Source organism: Aulostomus chinensis, chromosome 6 (assembly GCF_037954235.1).
Source record: "Aulostomus chinensis isolate RoL2024-O1b breed Wild chromosome 6, RoL_Achi_v1.0, whole genome shotgun sequence".
Lineage (NCBI taxonomy): Eukaryota > Metazoa > Chordata > Actinopteri > Syngnathiformes > Aulostomidae > Aulostomus > Aulostomus chinensis.
This window is the reverse complement of record NC_141325.1, coordinates 4,925,820-4,943,183: the sequence shown is the minus strand read 5'-3', so window position 1 is coordinate 4,943,183 and position 17,364 is coordinate 4,925,820. Positions and strand designations below refer to the sequence as shown.

At 43.7% G+C, this 17,364-nt stretch overlaps 2 protein-coding genes and 1 long non-coding RNA gene across 4 annotated transcripts in view; 2 read left to right on the top strand and 1 right to left on the bottom strand.

Moving 5' to 3' along the window:
- rasa1a (RAS p21 protein activator (GTPase activating protein) 1a) overlaps positions 1–9,253 on the top strand; it is a 29,605-nt gene extending 20,352 nt beyond the window's left edge. Inside the window, exons 8-26 of one of the 2 annotated variants that reach the window (XM_086205953.1) lie at positions 2–152; positions 305–383; positions 619–742; positions 831–987; positions 1,078–1,165; positions 1,262–1,342; positions 1,603–1,760; positions 1,861–1,937; positions 3,512–3,684; positions 3,778–3,937; positions 4,201–4,343; positions 4,680–4,795; positions 4,923–5,009; positions 5,120–5,187; positions 5,281–5,369; positions 5,451–5,528; positions 5,603–5,737; positions 5,811–5,890; positions 7,920–9,253. In XM_086205953.1, the coding sequence (XP_086062079.1) occupies positions 2–152; positions 305–383; positions 619–742; positions 831–987; positions 1,078–1,165; positions 1,262–1,342; positions 1,603–1,760; positions 1,861–1,937; positions 3,512–3,684; positions 3,778–3,937; positions 4,201–4,343; positions 4,680–4,795; positions 4,923–5,009; positions 5,120–5,187; positions 5,281–5,369; positions 5,451–5,528; positions 5,603–5,737; positions 5,811–5,890; positions 7,920–7,968 (2,093 nt within the window). In that variant the 3' untranslated portion in view covers positions 7,969–9,253. Of the gene's footprint in view, position 1; positions 153–304; positions 384–618; positions 743–830; positions 988–1,077; positions 1,166–1,261; positions 1,343–1,602; positions 1,761–1,860; positions 1,938–3,511; positions 3,685–3,777; positions 3,938–4,200; positions 4,344–4,679; positions 4,796–4,922; positions 5,010–5,119; positions 5,188–5,280; positions 5,370–5,450; positions 5,529–5,602; positions 5,738–5,810; positions 5,891–5,956; positions 7,893–7,919 lie in introns of those variants that run through there. The other variant, XM_086205952.1, reaches the window with a different exon arrangement.
- On the bottom strand, positions 6,909–11,393 carry ccnh (cyclin H). The gene is made up of 10 exons (XM_086205955.1): positions 11,190–11,393; positions 10,981–11,105; positions 10,783–10,905; positions 10,625–10,698; positions 10,284–10,497; positions 9,985–10,148; positions 9,602–9,672; positions 9,409–9,517; positions 7,570–7,636; positions 6,909–7,031 (listed from the first exon to the last, which is right to left on the bottom strand). Exons 2-10 carry the CDS (start codon positions 11,095–11,097, stop codon positions 7,005–7,007), a joined length of 966 nt encoding a protein of 321 aa, XP_086062081.1. The 5' UTR covers positions 11,098–11,105; positions 11,190–11,393; the 3' UTR covers positions 6,909–7,004.
- A 637-nt stretch (positions 11,394–12,030) lies between these two features.
- The window catches only part of LOC147259774 (uncharacterized), a 36,738-nt gene continuing 31,404 nt past the window's right edge, over positions 12,031–17,364 (top strand). The window contains exon 1 of the long non-coding RNA XR_015116404.1: positions 12,031–12,090. This is a non-coding gene — a long non-coding RNA (uncharacterized LOC147259774). The remainder of the gene's footprint in view (positions 12,091–17,364) is intronic.

The window sequence follows — 17,364 nt, the reverse complement described above, 5'->3', positions numbered from 1 at the left end:
GTTGGCCAGGTGTGCAGTTTTCTAGTCCGGCCGTCAGACAACACACCTGGGGACTACTCCCTCTTTTTTCGTACCAATGAAAACATCCAAAGGTTTAAGATCTCCCCTACCCCCAATAATCAGTACATGATGGGGGGGAGGTACTACAACAGGTATGTGTGGCTATATACCTGCATTCAGGGTTCAATTAGAATAGTACAATGTAGTTTATGGTTTTATTTTGGGAAGATGTAGCCTTCAAATATTTGGTGCTTTGACTGTTCGCTACCAACATCCCTCATTTGCGCTTTGTTTTTCCTGTCAGTGTTGATGACATCATCGATCATTACAAGAAAGAGCAAATTGTAGAGGGCTACAACCTGAAAGACCCAGTGTCAGTACAGGTTGGTACAATTATTTCTAGAGTACTTTATGTTGATATATTATTTTTAATATTCACTTGTTTTTTTTACTTCACTGACATAAAAAGCATTCTGTTCCTGGCGTTAGAATTCTGTATGGATGAAGTATAATGTCCCTTTTTTCTTCTCGTTGTGTTCATAAGCATCACAATTTTAAAAGAAAAAGTTGTCTTTGGTTGGTGTGTCATGACTTGGTTTGCATTTGTGTTTACTTTAGCACCAGGAACAAGTAATAAGTGATACCATGGATGGGAGAGAGATTTATAACACTATTAGACGGAAAACAAAAGATGCTTTCTACAAAAACATTGTCAAGAAAGGCTACCTCCTGTTCAACAAAGGTGTGTCATATTTGTCTTGTATAGTCTTTGAAATGTGGAATTTCAACAGTCCTATTATGGAGTCTATTAAATTGTCTGTCACCCTCAGGCAAAGGCAAGCGGTGGAAGAATCTCTACTTCATCCTGGAGGGTAACGACGCTCAGCTTATCTATTTTGAGAGTGAGAAAAGAGCCACCAAACCCAAAGGGCTGATCGACCTAAGTGTGTGCTCTGTGTACGGTGTGCATGACAGTCTGTTTGGCAGGTGGGTTGTCAAAATGTTGCACTTGAGCTCAATTCACTAAAGCTGAAGCGTACATGTGTCACTCTAAATGACATTTTTTCTCATTTTTAGGCCAAACTGTTTCCAGATTGTTGTCCAGCACTTTAGTGAGGAACAGTATATTTTCTACTTTGCGGGAGAGACTCCGGAGCAAGCACAGGTAACTGGACGGCTGACTGCCTCATCAGTGAGGTTGTGATGCTGATGATCATCACCATCACATACAGACGTATGAGTGGATTGGTTGTTTTTACAGGATTGGATGAAATGCCTTCAAACGTTCTGCAGTAATCTAAGGAAAACCACTCAGCCCACCTCCAACAAAAGGCTTAGACAGGTACACATACCATGAGCAAGCGCGTTCTTGAGTTCTAAGTAAAGCACTTAAATGAAAATGCAGCTTCATGGTTAGAAAAGTTTTAACATTTGAAACCAAGCATGTACTCTGAAGTTGCATTGATTGCTAGTTTGAGTTAAGTTCAACCCAGATTTCAGTCTTTAATTTTAATTTTTTGTTTTGAATAGTTTGTAGCATTTTTTTTTTTTTTTTACAATCTATAGGTGCATATTTGTTTCATGTCCGTCATATTCTCCCAGGTGAGCAGCCTGATGCTGTACGTGGAGGAGGCCCATAAGCTGCCGGTGAAGTATTTCACCAACCCTTACTGTAACATCTACCTGAACAGCGTCCAGGTGGCTAAGACGCACCCGAGGGAGGGGCAGAACCCTGTCTTCACGGAGGAGTTCATTTTTGAGTGAGTCCGTCAAACACCTAGATGACTTTTTCCCTGTAAAAAGGTTTTGTCTGTTGTCTTCGATCTATCCTGTTTAAAATGTGTATTTTGTGTTTTTCAGTGACCTGTCAAGTGAGATCAACAGATTTGAAATTAGCCTGAGCAACAAAACAAAAAAGAGCAAAGAAAGTGATATCTGTAAGTACCTCTGGGAATGCCTCAACAAATGGAGTCTCCATACTGTACGTGTTCAGAGTTCAGTACTCAATCCCTTCTACCAGTTAATTACAATTTATGGCTTAGGACCATTTTTTAAATTAATATTGATTTCAATAATCGCTAATAGTGAGGAATTTGTTCTGAAACAGAGCCGCTCTTTTAAAATTTCCTAAAATCACATATGATGTGGAAGACAGACACAAAAATTACCTTTTTTTCCCTCTCTTTTCATCTGAAATCAAAACACACAAAGGAAAGGTTTGCTGTTGTCAGAATTACAATTCGAAGCACAAGAAAAACAAACCAAAAACAAAACAAATGTAGTTTAAGTTTGGTCTTTTGCAAATTACTTTTTGCAAGTTTTCCTCTTGATTTGACAAATGAAAGAAGGCAGACAGGTGTCACAGATATAAAGTGTAAAATTAAAATGAAAGTCAAGAGGATGAAATGGCTGTTCTTTAGAAGTGTGACATTAAACAGGCACCAGAGTGACATTAGAGGATAATCAATGCTGTGATACATGGATCCACCCATAACCTGCAGATGGTCAGGCAGGTTCGGGTTAGCTTCCAGAAAATTCCACAGGTCAGCGCTCCCCCTCCCTCTCCCTCCCTCCCTCTCTCTCTCTCTCTGTCTGTCTGTCTATCTGTCTACCCCCCCCCCTCCCACAGTGCAGCAAGCTAAAATAAGACGTGTAGACCTTCACTCTGTGTTAAGAGACACAATGTCCATTCTGTAGAAGTGTAACAATATCCAGCCACATGATCCGTACCCAGGGTATGTAGTCAATGTGTCAGCTAATTAATGCTCAGCAGTGAGAAAACGTTTAAGAATGATTCACACTTTCATTGTTATCTGCCCTCCAGTGATGCATGGGTCAGGGTTTTTTAATTCCTGCACCCACTCAACCCACTATCACAGCCAGTTCGCACCGAGTGACCCCAAGAATTAACAGCTGCTGGTGTACGTACACGCTGCCAATTACGCAGAGCATCTGGTCGGCATAGCGTTTGGAGCTGGCTTATCCCGACATAATCGCCTCCAGTATGTGGAGTCATTGGTGCTATAGTTGTTCAAATGGGACGCACATTCAGTGACAGTGCTATGTGTTCTGTTGTTCATGTCCTCGACATCCACCAGCTTGACAGTGTTACAGGGCAGAGACGCCCCGACGTGTCCTGAGGTGGCGTCTCCTGGCAGGTGTGCCAGTAAGCGCTTCACATCTGAATCATCCAGTGGGATGTGAGCTCAGGTCTCAGAGACTCACGCCTTTTAAGATTTAAGTAATGAAACCCTAATCTCCGCTTCATTTTTATATATTTAGTTACCATAGCGTCATCTGTTGTTTTCTATTCATCAGTTCCCAAAGGAAACATGACAAAGAGGCATTTGCAAAACATCCAAATGGACATTTATTACATTTGTGTTCACTCAGTTTTTCTGACAATAGAAAAGATGTTTTGGGCTTCCAAGGACTATTTCCTCTTTTCTCTTGTCATAAATTACAACTCCCGTTTTTATTCTTGTTTCTCCTTCGTCTCGCTCCGTCCTAGTGTTCATGCGATGCCAGCTTAACCGTCTGCAGAAGGGCCAGATGATTGATGAGTGGTTCCCCCTCAGTTCCCATGTGCCTCTGAAGGGCATAGAGCCGGGCTCCCTACGAGTGCGTGCTCGCTACTCCATGGAGAAGATCATGCCCGAAGAGGAGTACAACGAATTTAAAGAGGTCTGGTGAACACTTAAGTGTGATGTCCATGATCTATCTGCTGCTTTGGTGTTCCCTATTAAATGACCCTGGTGTGTGTGTGTGTGTGTGTAGATGATCTTGCAGAAAGAGTTTCATGTTATCTACGCTCTGGCCCACGTGTGTGGTCAGGACCGCACCTTACTGGCAAGCCTCCTCCTGCGGATTTTCAGACATGAAAAGGCTGAAGCCCCGTTACTCAGGACACTCAATGACAGAGAGATTAACATGGAGGGTGAGAAACATAAACTAACATTAAGAACAAAACCTCTTTAAGGAGAACTAATTGTCCTACCTTGTCCATCTGAGCACTGCAGCTCTCCAGCACCAAAGATTGAGTGTCTGCTATCTCCAACTGTCTCAGTTGAACGAAACATGAAGTTTGTTTTATTTTGCCTCTCCTGGAGACAGAGAAACATCTTTCCTACATAGAAGTAAATACGTCCATGTAGCAACTCGGCAGTTAAACGTGAGATAACTTTCTCTGTTTGTTGCCAGATGAGGCCACAACATTGTTCCGAGCGACCACACTGGCCAGCACGCTGATGGAGCAGTACATGAAGGCCACAGCTACACCCTTCGTCCACCATGCTCTGAAAGACACCATTCTCAAGATCATGGAGAGCAAACAGTCCTGTGAGGTAAAAAATAAATAAATAAAAAAGCTCGAAAGAGCAAATGGAAAAGTCCAGGCCTGGAAAAGATGCAGAAAAAATAAATATAGCTGGAAAACTAGGGGAAAAAATGAAGATAAATAAAAATATTAAAATGTATTTGTATAAAATATTAAGTTTAGTTAAGATCAACTGAGAAAAATCTTTGTTGGCACATAACTTTAAAAAAAATGCAATTGAAACAAACTCATAACTGTGAGGCTTCATCCCTGAGTGCTACTTCAGCAGGAGTTGCAAATATTTCAAAACATGCTGCACAATTGATTCAAGTATTCTTCTACTTTTTGTGTGTTCTGTTTTAAGTTGAACCCCTCCAAACTGGAAAAGAACGAGGACGTGAACCTGAACCTGGCTCACCTCCTCAACATTCTGTCTGAATTAGTTGAGAAGATCTTCATGGCTGCTGAAATCCTCCCGCCGTAAGAACGCACACACCTGCTTTCTGGCACAGTGTTGTTACGCTCGTGTGTTTTCATCGTTGAATTGGTGCTCATTTGAAATACAAGGACTGAAATAATCGACTGTCACTGTCAATGGCCCCTCCAGGACGCTGAGATTCATTTATGGCTGCTTGCAAAAGTCCGTGCAGCAGAAGTGGCCCACGAACACCACCATGCGAACGAGAGTTGTCAGGTAAACAGACAGATATAATCAACAAAACTGTCAGCCTACTGTTATCTGTATCCATTCATTATTTAAAATTTGAGTATGACTCAACGTGTGCCTGTCTGCTCCACCTCCAGTGGTTTTGTCTTTTTAAGACTCATCTGTCCTGCTATCCTCAACCCACGAATGTTCAACATCATCGCTGGTGAGCATCCATACGTGCACGCACGCACGCACACACACACCTGTCCACTTCTTTGCTGCGATGTGTTTACACTTGTTGTCTATCTCCTCACAGACCCTCCGTCTTCAACAGCCGGCAGGACCCTCACACTGGTGGCAAAGTCTGTGCAGAACCTGGCTAACCTGGTTGAATTTGGTGCTAAGGTACCAGACATGAACCCGAAACACGAGCAAGTCATGTTATCTTGACGATGGTTGTTTCTAAATGTTTCTGTCCACAAACAGGAGCCCTACATGGAGGGTGTGAACCCTTTCATCAAAAACAATAAGCATAGGATGATCATGTTTCTGGATGAACTGGGGGTGAGCCTTTGCCTCATAATCCACTCTCTGTCAATCCTGTAGAGCTTGAAATAATTGTTACCGCTTGTGTGCAGAATGTCCCTGACCTCCCTGAAGCCACAGAGCACTTTAGGACAGACTTGTCCCGGGACCTGGCTGCACTGCATGAGGTCTGCGCCACACACTCAGATGAGCTGCGGACACTGAGTAACGGGAGGGGAGCGCAGCAGGTCAGCTAGTGGTGAAGTCCCAGCTGTCTTCATGTGTCGGGAGCGGTGTCTAATCCATGTTTCCTCTCTGCAGCATGTGTTGAAAAAGCTGCTGGCCATCACAGAGCTCCTCCAGCAGAAGCAGGCTCAGTATGCCATGTCCAACAGCAACAGGTAGTACCGCCCTCCTCCTCCTCACCCACCCATCTTCCCATCTACCCGACACGTCTCCTACACCAGGGTGCTGCACAGAGGAGACCTAGCATGTTCTACCCCATCACCATGGCAACCCCTCCACCACCATCTGTCATCATGTCCTCCTCCGATTGTCCTGCCCATCCCCATCCATCTTGTCCTGTCTCCCACGAGAGCTATGCAACAACAGCCGAGTACAACAACCAACACAGTACTGAAACGAACAACCAACACACCTGCACCAGCGACTGAGCGCCGCGTGCACAGGGAAACCATTTCCCCTCATGAAACGTGTTAACCAGTCTGACTTGGGTTTATCTGATTCCCTTCACCGTGAGGGCCAAATATCCAGATTTCAAGGTTTCTCTGAACCCACTGGGTCTTGATAGCACAGGTTGCCAAAGTGCCCCCTCCCCCCCGCTTGATATGAGGAAACTGACATGAAGAAACGAGTTCTCTCTGCCCCCCCCCCCCCTCTTGTAACTGGATTATGAGCGATAATGCTTTTATACTGTAATTAGTGACTGATTTATTTTAAGTTTGTGACAGTATCTGCAAAGTGCTACAACTAGCGTTTCTGTCTGTTTGTTCTTTTTTTTCTAGATTGGAACAAAGTCTTTCAGAAAAGTATGGTTATTTTATATTAAGAATAAATTCTCTTGCTGGAATCATGAGTATATAAGTGAGATGAGCTGAATTCTTTTTCCGATTGTATCAGCTACTTTTTGATTGTTTGGTCGAGTCTTTTGTTTTCAAAACTTTGCAATGCCAGACGAGACACATAATCAGAGAAACCAAGTAAAATGAGAAGTGTTTACAGCAGATTTTTTTTTTTGAAATAGTACAGACTGTATCAGACATGCATGCACTTATTAAACAGTTTTTGTAAAGTAGATAATGGAGTCGTTCATTGTGCCTGGACAAAAGTGGACTGGAAGCATTGATGCACACAGCACCTGTGTGGTTCGTTAAAAATCACAAACATGAGAACGCGATATGTAGAAAAAAAAATTATTTTATGGAACAACAAAGAAAAAAACAGATGGACACAGAAAAACAGAATAACTAAAAAGATCTTTGCAGGGGTAAACACTCAGAGCAGGTCTTCATCTGTCCATTCCTGCAAAAAAAATACACGTAACCACGTAGCTTTGACCGATACTTCACCCAAAAGGTGTATTTGACCTTTCAAGTACACAGATGTCTCATGAGCTTACAAGGACATTTCCCCTCCTTTGTGACTTGCAGAGAGAGCAAGTCACGTACATTTAGCTTGAGGCTAATGGCTGTCCAACCGTGGGAGAGTTTGAGTTCCTAGGTTTAACTAAACGCACCACCACCTGGTCATGTTCATTCATGGTGGCGTTCAATCTGAAGTTCCGGTGAGTTTGGTTTCGGCTCAGATCGGTCGGCTGAATAAAGAAGGCGTGGATTATACTGGACGAGGTGCTAAAGAGTTCGGTTTTGGGGCAGTTTTGCTGGCGTTGGCCATCAGTCAACGTTAGCTTCAAGCTACTTCTGTGTATCTGGTAGTAATCACAAAGTAGTAATGGAAGGGGGAAATGATCACGAGTATTTGAAATGCAAAATACTCTTTGGGTTAATTATCACGTAAAGGTTCAAATGAACTCTGGATGTGGACTTGAATATTTTCTCACCTCTTCTTCTGTCAAACGTGGCTCTTTTGCTACGTGGCCGTCTTCCTCATATCCTCGTTTTCGTTTGCTGTCACAGAAATGAAGTGAATTTACAATTTTTTTTATTTTTTTTTTTATAAAACTGCAAGTGCAGACTAGTTGTTTTACTCTTGCATCTTTATTGGAACATGTCTTTGTCAGCTGTTAATTGTTGGTTCCTTGTCCATCAACATTCATGTAGTTGAACGTGATGTAGTTTCCTCTACACCCTCATGTTCGCCATCAGTAGTTTCAATCACTGCGCCTCCATCTAGTCTAGACCCCAGTACTGAAGCACGTGTCTTTCCCAACATGTGAACTCTATCTTACAGGACAGAGTGCACCATCATGTCTCTGGCTGCTGCCATCCAGGTAATGTGAATTGTATGGATTTCCAACTGAGAGTCAAAGTGTGGTAGTCCACACAGCCCGCCGGCCTGAGCAGGGCTGCATCCCAGAAGGTGTACGAGCGAAGCCTGAGGTCAGTTTGTATTTATACGCATGTGGCCTAGATTCCTGGCAGTTCAAATGCAATATGGCTGTTGGCCATGGGAAACCACTTGCTGCATATGTGAGCATTGCCCTTCCAAAGCCCTTCCCAAACAAGACAACTGAATACACTGAAACGAGAAGCCTTGTCAGAGATGACTTCCATGAAAACGGACCTGAGATGCAGTCAGCTGGAGAAATATCTGAGCTTTGGAACTCCCTCGGATGCTCGCCCGGTCATTGTTGGTGACTGACGTGGATGTGGACTGACTGGGCACCTTGATGGGCCTCATTTATACTTCTTTACTGGACATAAGAGGGGAGGCGATCCAAAGCATCGAAGTAGCGTTGTCTGCTGTCATCAGGGAATTTTAACATAGCACTTCTCTCCAAGACGACACAAGCCTTAAGTCCCTTACTACACACCGTCCTCTCACCTGCTCTTCCTTTAAACCTTTAACTTCCACCGTCTGTGTACGAGCTACTACACAGCACTGGAATCACGTTTTTATATATGCAGCTTTGTTTGTTGATAGAAACTGTGTTTGTGTATGATATAGCTGATGATAGGAGTTTGTAGGAGATAAATCTGTAACTTGTCCTGTGCATGTATTAACCCTGAACCTGCTACCGTGTGTGGGCCTACATAAATGCTGCTCTAATCACCCCAACTCCCTCCAAGCTTGGTGGTGTGAACGAAAAGCTTTCTCTCCCTGCCGCCATCACAGGTGTTCCAGCACACCTCCCTCCCTTTCTCTCTCTCTCTCTCTGCACCGACTGTTCTCATGTAGATTCAGCACGCAAAGTCATGCCACGCACAGATTTATCAAGTCATATGGGCGGGGCCTTTACGTGCCTCCTCAAGCAGCTGCAGCGTCTGAATCTGTGCCTGTCATAGCTCCAGAGTTTACCGAACTGTTTACTGTAGTTGCACTTAAACGATACCACGGACCTCACCGACCTCACAAAGTGTTAACTGGCGACAGTCTCGGCATCAGCGATAGCAGTATCTGCTGTGCTACCTGGTATGGATGATGTAATAGGAATGTGGCGTGCTGTTGCTGTATTGTATTTCTTTCTGTCTTTCATACAGCCGATGTTTCCTTTTTATTTTTCTACCTGATACTGAACCTTTTGCATCTTAGATATGACAACCTGGCTATAATAAAACTTGCTACATGACAGAAGCTTGCAGTTGCTTACATGGGTGGGTGTGGGAGACTTTAATATGAAAATTCTAAAATGATAAGGTTGTGTGTGTGTGGGTTTGTTTTTGTTTGTTTTTTTAACTTTGTCATATTAAAACACATGCCGGCTGCATCACTTCCTTACTTGCTCAAACTTGGGCCAAACTCTACATGGATCCTCTCCAGCTTCTGTTTGTAAGCGTTCACGTCCTCTGGTCTCGGAGGTTCGTACCTCTTCAGGAGATATTTCATCCCTAAACAAAGTGCAGGGTTAAGTCTCTATGGTGAGCACAGTATCGCCACCTTGTGGTGTCAAGATGGAAGAGCGGTTTACTCACTTCTCACAGAATCATAGATCTTTGAGAGGGTCTCTTTGTCTTCCTTCAGTCCCAAACACTCAGTCAGGTAGCTAAGCATGAAAACAGTATCACCACAAAAACAGGATGAAATTAGCTTTGTAACAGATTATGGACAAATAAATTAATGGCCACGTTCACCTTTAACTTTCAACAACATCTCAAAATAATGAATGCTACAAAGAACTAATATTACACAATATGTGTTCAGGGAGGAACTTGTTCCAGTCTGATCATGAATGCAGCCGTGGAGGACGAAGCTAAACGTTCCAACGAGCAAAGGAAGCTATAAATTCTCATCTGGCTACTTTAAGAAGTATTTCAGAAGCCACCCTGCACAAAGTTCAGTGGTTGAAGTACTATACCTCTCTAAGTTGAGGCCGAATCTCGAGGCACTGCTCAGAACGGCTGCAAGAGCGATCTGCGACGGGGGGAACAACAGTCCAGCGTCTGTCATGGCCGCCTGTGTAAGGAAGTCATCGGCGTGCTTCCTCAGCATCTCTGGGCTGTCCAGTGTCGGGTATCTCGTCTGAAAGGAGAATAACCAGGAACAGTGAGATGGAGCTTACTCTGTCGTACCAGGTGTAACAACACAACAGCTCCTTTATAGAACGGTAACGCAGCGCCTCAGGTAGCACTGTGCACAGTCCAGGGGTTCACCCACCTTGAGGTCAATGAGCAGACCTTCCATGGGTCTGTAGGGGTTGTGGACCACCAAGTGAAAGTTGAGCTGTTGAATTAGCAGCAGTTCGTACTCCAGGATCTGCTCCAGAGCCCTCTCCTGTCCAGCCGGGGTCTCCTGCACAAGGTTGCCCACAAACTGGCTGCTGGATACGTTGAATTCATCCACCTTACAGGCCAGGTACGCACACGTCAGCCTGGATTGGTTGGAGAGGATTAAGTCTGCTTGTCCTATCAGTTTGGGCTGACTAGTCATTAGGGCGGTGCAATATACTGTCCTATACAAGTCAATACTCAAACATGCAGTACCTCACATTTACTCACATGATAATCCTGGGGTTGTACTCCATGATAGAGTTGTTCATGTAGAATCTTCGGAAGTACATGATAGCTGTACCCTGCACCGGCGAGACACACTTGTATCAGACACCCGTGGGTCATGTTGTGATGTTGAGGGGAAATCCTGCTTAATCAATACGTACTACAACAGATTTGGGCATGGCAGGCTTGAAGACGTTGCAGAACTCCTGCAGCCTCCTCTCATAGTGCCTGAATAAAATGTCTTCTTCGTATCGCTCCAGGAACACGGACTCATTCACGACATGCTAGGGTAGAGACGGGAGGAGGTGAGGGTCTTGCTATGGTGCAGCTGGTTGTTTTGCTTTGTTAGATGTAATTACCTTCCCACTTTCAATCATCTTCTGGCGGAATTTCTGGTTAGCTTCACATCTCATCTGCTCCACTTCTTCTTCGGTGTCAAACGTCCAGTATTTCCTTTGCGAGCTGTCATGAAACATGCCTGCCTCTACGAGAAAGGGCGGAAAGTTAGCTTCGCTGACAGGTTAGCAGAGTTGGCTACATTAGCATGTTGGCAACTTATTTTATTTACGTTTGCAAACTCAGTTATCCATCAAAAATAGTTGAACTTAAAGGGTAACAGCGATGCAGCGAAGCAACGTTACTGTTTGTTACGTCTGTTACGCTGTTCGTGAACCGTGTAAACTGGTCTAAGATTTGAATTTCTTCCATCAGGAGAACCCTTATGAGCTCAACTCTGATGTCCCCATCTGATGACGCATCGCTACCGTAATGAAGGATGGTGTGCGCACAAGAAATCGGATTCTCGGTAAATTGTGCTCTCTCTCTCTCTCTCTCTCTCTCTCACACACACACACACACACACGTACATTTCATTTCATTTTCTCTTCTTTTTACCGCAAATTAGCATTAATACGAAGACAAAAATTATTATAAATTAATGAAATACATTGTTCTTATTATCGTCATTTTCAGAATAATCTTCCAGTATCTATCAAAAGGTCACTCAACAAGGCGCATTTAGTCTATTTTGGTATTTTAATGAACAAACCAATAGTTCATAGAAAAACTAAATTGATTTTCAGGCTACGTGAACCGCTGCCCTCTCCTCCGCTTTTCCGTCACACGCCTTTATTGACCTGAACATCTGGATGAAACATCAGCATTGGGCGCCGGTCGCCATCACGTTGGTCAAATGTCAGTTTGGATCATTTTAGATGGAGGGAATTCACAGAAGGTGAATCACACGGTGTGTTCAGACAGAGCCTCTCAAACCCCCCCACCGGTGTTTCCCCTATATACCGTCATTTGCATAAACATGAGTAATTTATGAATAATAAATGCTCGTGCATTCGGCAGGAGCCGTTCATTTGCATATCACCACAGCTACAGTTTTATTTCCTTAGCGCGCTGTTATCACGCAGCCCTTCAAGCCCGCATAAACCCGCATCAAAGACATAATGCTTTAACAGGTATGTGCTGAGATCAGTTTTATTATCTTAATCTCTGTGGCTCCACCGGGAGATTTTTCACTTGTGGGGTGGGGGGGTGGTGGGGGGTTGTGTGTCTGCGATGCTTGTACAACGCTGTACGTTGAATGTGCGCGAGTTCTCGTTTTTTTTTTGTTTTTTTTTTTTTTGCATCTCCAGAATCCGCCGCTCGCTTCTGCTGTAAATTGCATAAACATGAAGCGCAGATGCATTATTGATGAGAGCATTGCAACGTGCGTTACCGACTGCCCGTGCGCGCGCTGACAGGGTCTGTACAACGCTGGTGGCGCGCGTGTGCGCGTCTGTTGGCAGCCTAACCAAACACCTTCCCTTCGCTCTGGCAAAGAACTCCGCGGTGTTTTTCTTTCTTTTTTTGGTTTTCACTTCATATGAGAAACTCTCTGTGTGTATTTCAGCTGTAATGATAATTCTGGCTTTCTCTGTGCAGTAGACGTGTGTGTGTGTGTGTGTGTGTGTGTGTGTGTGTGTGTGTGTGTGTGTGTGTGTGTGTGTTTGTGCCTCTATAATTCGGGAGGCCAATTCCCCACCAGGAGGGCTACACAAAGTGGGGCCTGACCATATTGGCCCACCATATATATATATATATATATATATATATATATACACACACACACACACACACACTCATACTCATTTATATATACTCATATATATTATATATAACCAATAATAATGATGATATTTATATTTATATAACAGTAATTAAACCATAAATAATATTAAAATTATGTAAATGATATTTTGAGGGATTAACATGCACTTTAAATAGGATCCTTAATACTTTGTTTTTCAAAACTGGATCAGGCAGCTGAATCCACGGGAGTCAGCCATACACAGACAAAAGACATTTTAACAACGATCTGAGTTCACCCATCCTTTAGATTCTGGGCCCCTCTGGTCTACTGGAATTATAGAATTAAGCTTTCCTGCAAAAGTGCGGACCATTCCCCACTAACGATCCGTCCCATGATGAAATAAATGCAGTTCCTGAAATACTAATCTAACTAAACGAAAAGCAAATTTAATCTTTTCTTGAATTGTTTACAATGGTCATTTACTGCCGTGTGTGCGGCTGTAAGAAGGACGAGGGGCCAAAAGTTCTTACTAACCAGGAAGCAGCAAAAGCAGCTGTGAGAGGAGAGAAGTTTGTTCTGCTCAACTCTGTCCAGGTAGAAGACAAAAGAACGGCAGCAGCCATTGGCTGCTCCAGTTTTCAGGTGTAATACGAACATTTGAGTCTGCTGTTCTTGGTATTCCTCCCTGATTGTGATCGTAGCCTCTCAATATCTGGTTTTAAGCCTCCACACCGACTCTGGTGGTCTTCAGGTGCGGGTCCTCCATCTGTTCCACCCCCTTTCCTGCTGACTCGTCCTTCTCCGTACATTCTAGCAGCCTCTTCAGGGTTTAAAGTTCTTATAATTGTTTTAATCTCAGCATTCAGCAACAGCCTGCTATACATTTTATGTGGTTTTGTGTCCACGGATATCTCCTGACATCTTTAGTTCTCTCTTCCTCTCCTGGGTCAATTGTGCCTGTTTGGCAAAAAACAAAACAAAAAAATACCAACAACGACAACTAAGCCCAGATCTCCCACCCGCTCAGCAAAAGTGGTCCAGAACCACCACTGATATCATGGATCAAGATCATCTGAGAGGCTTTTGCACCTCCGTCCTCCTCCGTGTGCCTCCTCCATCTTTTATACTTCAGCCACGATTGAGGAACCTGCCACAAAAATGTGGAACCATCACAATTTATGGACCTAAAGTCAGCTGAAATTCGGACAATGGATTGAGGCGCCGCCGTGGCTCCGTCGACTGTTCACGCTCATGTCAAGGAGGAGGAGGATTATTCCCAGCCCCCCCCCCCCCGCACCACCTCCTCGTCTATGAAGTTACTTTCCTTTATAGGAAATAATTTGGAAAACCTTGACAACGATGCAAATGATTTCTCTGACCAATGAGCTTGCTAAATCCCCCCCACCCCTCGAAACCACCACCTCATTTTCATAGTAGCCTAAACGTTCAATCCGGTTCAGCTTCACACACCAGCAAATACCATTAAATCCTGATTTAAACTCCCTATATGTGCATATTAATTATTCCGCTCTCCATCTCATGCAAATGCCTTGCCCTCTATTTGTGCGGGCGTTGCTATGACAACCGGGGGTGGTGGTGGTGGTGGTGGTGGTGGTGGTGGTGGTGGTGGTGGCAGCACTGATGTCAGAGTCTCCTCCAAGGACACTCATGCAGGCGTGGGGGTCAGGTGATTTGTGCTGCTGCTGCTGCTGCTGCTGCTGCTGCTGCTGCTGGGCATCAAAACCAAAGAACAAAATGGCCACCGCACCCCACTCGTATTTTCTGCCGCATGAGAGCGTCACAAAAGAGGAAGTGCAACTGTTTGATTTGGGCGATGTAGGATAGTCATCACAACGATAAGGCGCCTCATCCTGGAGAAATTAGAAACCCGCGCATGACTTTCTCTTTAAATACGCTGATTTCCTCAGGTTGGCATTAAACAACTGCTTTTTCTTTCCCCTCCCCCTCCCCTCCAGACACTCAACACTCCCCCCACTGTCTCTCTCCCTCTTCCTCCCTCTCGCTCTCTCTCTCTCTCCCTAATTGAGCTTTGTGTCTCCCTCCATTTCCATTCAAACACAGACTCATTTGCATACTGCCGCCGCACCCTGGACAGGTCCCCAGCTGTACAGTACAGAACTAAATGAGGAACACAGACCCACTTTACGTGATGGGAATACTAAACAGCCCATGGAATCATTTGTTTTCCCGTTTCCTGAAAATACAGACACCTGAGAGATGAGTATTAGAGAGGAGGGAGGACAGTTGTATCAAATCACATTATGAAAAGAGATGCTGATGCAGAGTTTAGCATTTGGAGTAAGTGACACAGCGCAGGTGTCTTATTTGACACGGAAGTGACCAGAGCAACCGATAAATGTCCACATTAAATAAGCCACATTTTTGAGGATCTGTTTTGTCGCAATGTGCCAGATCGACCACTCGTCCAACGTAATTTCTCCCACCTCCCCCAAACATTGCCCGGTTTTATGTCCGCTCCACAACCCCGTAACCTTTCTCTAACCTCAGGCCAAATCCTGACTTTTCTCCCACTTGAGACTTTCTCAGCATCAAGGAATTTTTCATTTTTTTTCTTTTGGAATATTTTTGCTTGAGTGCACAGGGACACATAATTATATTGCATTTTTGATGCTCTCCAAACACACTTAACAGACTGTGTTAAGCACAGCCTTAATGGGAACCTTAAAGCCCCAAGGCCGATTTTCATTTTCGGGTATATTGGCAGGGATTTGTGACATTTCAACTCATTTCTGGATTCAGTCAAGGCCGTAGCTCTAGGGGGAGTAAAAATGGCATGCTCTTTAAGGAAAATCCAACCGTCCTTCCTCTGCTATATGCATACAACGTCTTCCTTCACAGTGAGACCAATGACAATTTGATGACCCATTTTAACTTTACCTTGAAGACAAACAGTGCAAAGATGTTTTGGGATTTTTCTTTTTTTTTTCTCTCTCTCTTTTTTTTTTTTTTATATTCCCCCGCCTCAAGGCAACTAAGTACCTCATTTGTAAATGGTTGCCAGGATTTAAATCAGTCCTGTGAGGAGTGAAAAAAACACACATCGTGCTCCATCATGATGAGGGAATGCAGAGAGGGTCAGATACAGAGATTCTGTTGGAAACATCTAATCTTTCACCGTATAAACCTCCAACAAGTCCTCCAAATGACCCTTTACATCAGCGTGAAACGTCCTCTCCTCTCCCAACCGCCCGAGCATTTGGGTGAAATAGGAGCATATCGGGAGCGGGCAGAGTAACGTATGTTGACACTTGTTACTTATCTTCTTTTCTCGCTAATATATATATATATATATATGTGTGTGTGTGTGTGTGTGTGTATGTTTCTGAACATTCAGTTATCATTCAGTTAGGGAGCGTCAGTTGATTTTTTAAAAATTTCTCCCCACAAGCGTTAATTTATTTAGAAGATAGTTCAAGACGGTGATTTGTCTGAAAAGTTAACGTTCTCGTCACAGCATCATTACACTGTTACACTGAACCTCACCAAAGAATTCAGGATTTTCATGAGCGACATTTCAAATAAATGTGTTAATTCTTTACAATCACTCGGACGTGCAAGTACAAATTTTGCATGTGCGTATCAGTAAAGCTTTAGGGTGTGTGTGTGTGTGTGTGTGTGTGTGTGTGTGTGTGTGTGTGTGTGTGTGTGTGTTCATTTGCGTGCAGAGTGTACATCAGCGGTAATATTCCTCGTAATGGGGGGTTATGCATCTTAATATAATTAAGAACTGGATGCCTGAATGGAGACGAAGAATTATGAGTTTTAAAGAGGGGGAGGGGAGACGTGTTTGATCAAGGCAGGTTGCCTGGCAACCCAAACCATTTATTTCAGGCAAAAAAAAAAAACCTCCAAGATTTAATAATCTGGCTTTGTGTGTGTGTGTGAGTGTGTGTGTGTGTGTGTGTGTGTGTGTGTGTGTGTGTGTGTGCATTAAAATTCAAAGCAGGCTGCCAGGCTGCACCTGAAGGACAGCAAAAATTAGTCGGGGTAATTTCTCAACTTACAGGTGAATTGCTGACCTTGTGTGGTGAGTGGCTGTCAAAATCAACACTCAAACACTGTAAATCAGCCAAAATAAGCTCCGAGTGTAACTTGTAGAAATGTAAGCCGATGAAATAAATTGAATTCAATTAAATTCAGCTTGAATTCAGGTATTTAAAGCAGATGGGGTGAGTCTAAATGTACGAATTCTTACAAATAGGATTTTTGTTTGCTTTGCTTCGTCGAACAGAACCTATGCAGACAAATACAATAACACACAAAGGGAAAAATGGCAAACGTTCATTCTTGTGTGTCTATAAGAGCTTTTTATTGAAATGTATTTCTCAAATCTAAACCACTCGAGGGGATATTTTCCAACGCTCTTCATGGCTTCTCTAATTGACAGTGTGAAAGCTGGGTGTCGGCTGTTCAAGTGCTCCCGCTACAATCACTGGCACCCTCCCCTCTTTTGTTTTCCTAATTGCCGCCATCCCTTTTGTTATAGAGCATTCTTGTAAGTGCAGGGGAGCACTGAAGGCTTCCTGCGGACTTCATGTGGACTTCAACAATAAGCCCTGTCAGGCGGATCAGCCATTAGTCACCAGTCCACATCGTGCCTGGCAAAATCTGACGTTTA

Excerpts from the sequence above, each read along its gene's own strand:
- ccnh (XM_086205955.1), bottom strand. The coding sequence starts at position 11,097 with ATGTTTCATGACAGCTCGCAAAGGAAATACTGGACGTTTGACACCGAA. Across the intron at positions 10,699-10,782 it reads CCATGCCCAAATCTGTTGTA|GGTACAGCTATCATGTACTT; the intron begins GTACGTATTGAT and ends TCGCCGGTGCAG. Across the intron at positions 9,518-9,601 it reads GATCTATGATTCTGTGAGAA|GGATGAAATATCTCCTGAAG; the intron begins GTGAGTAAACCG and ends CACTTTGTTTAG.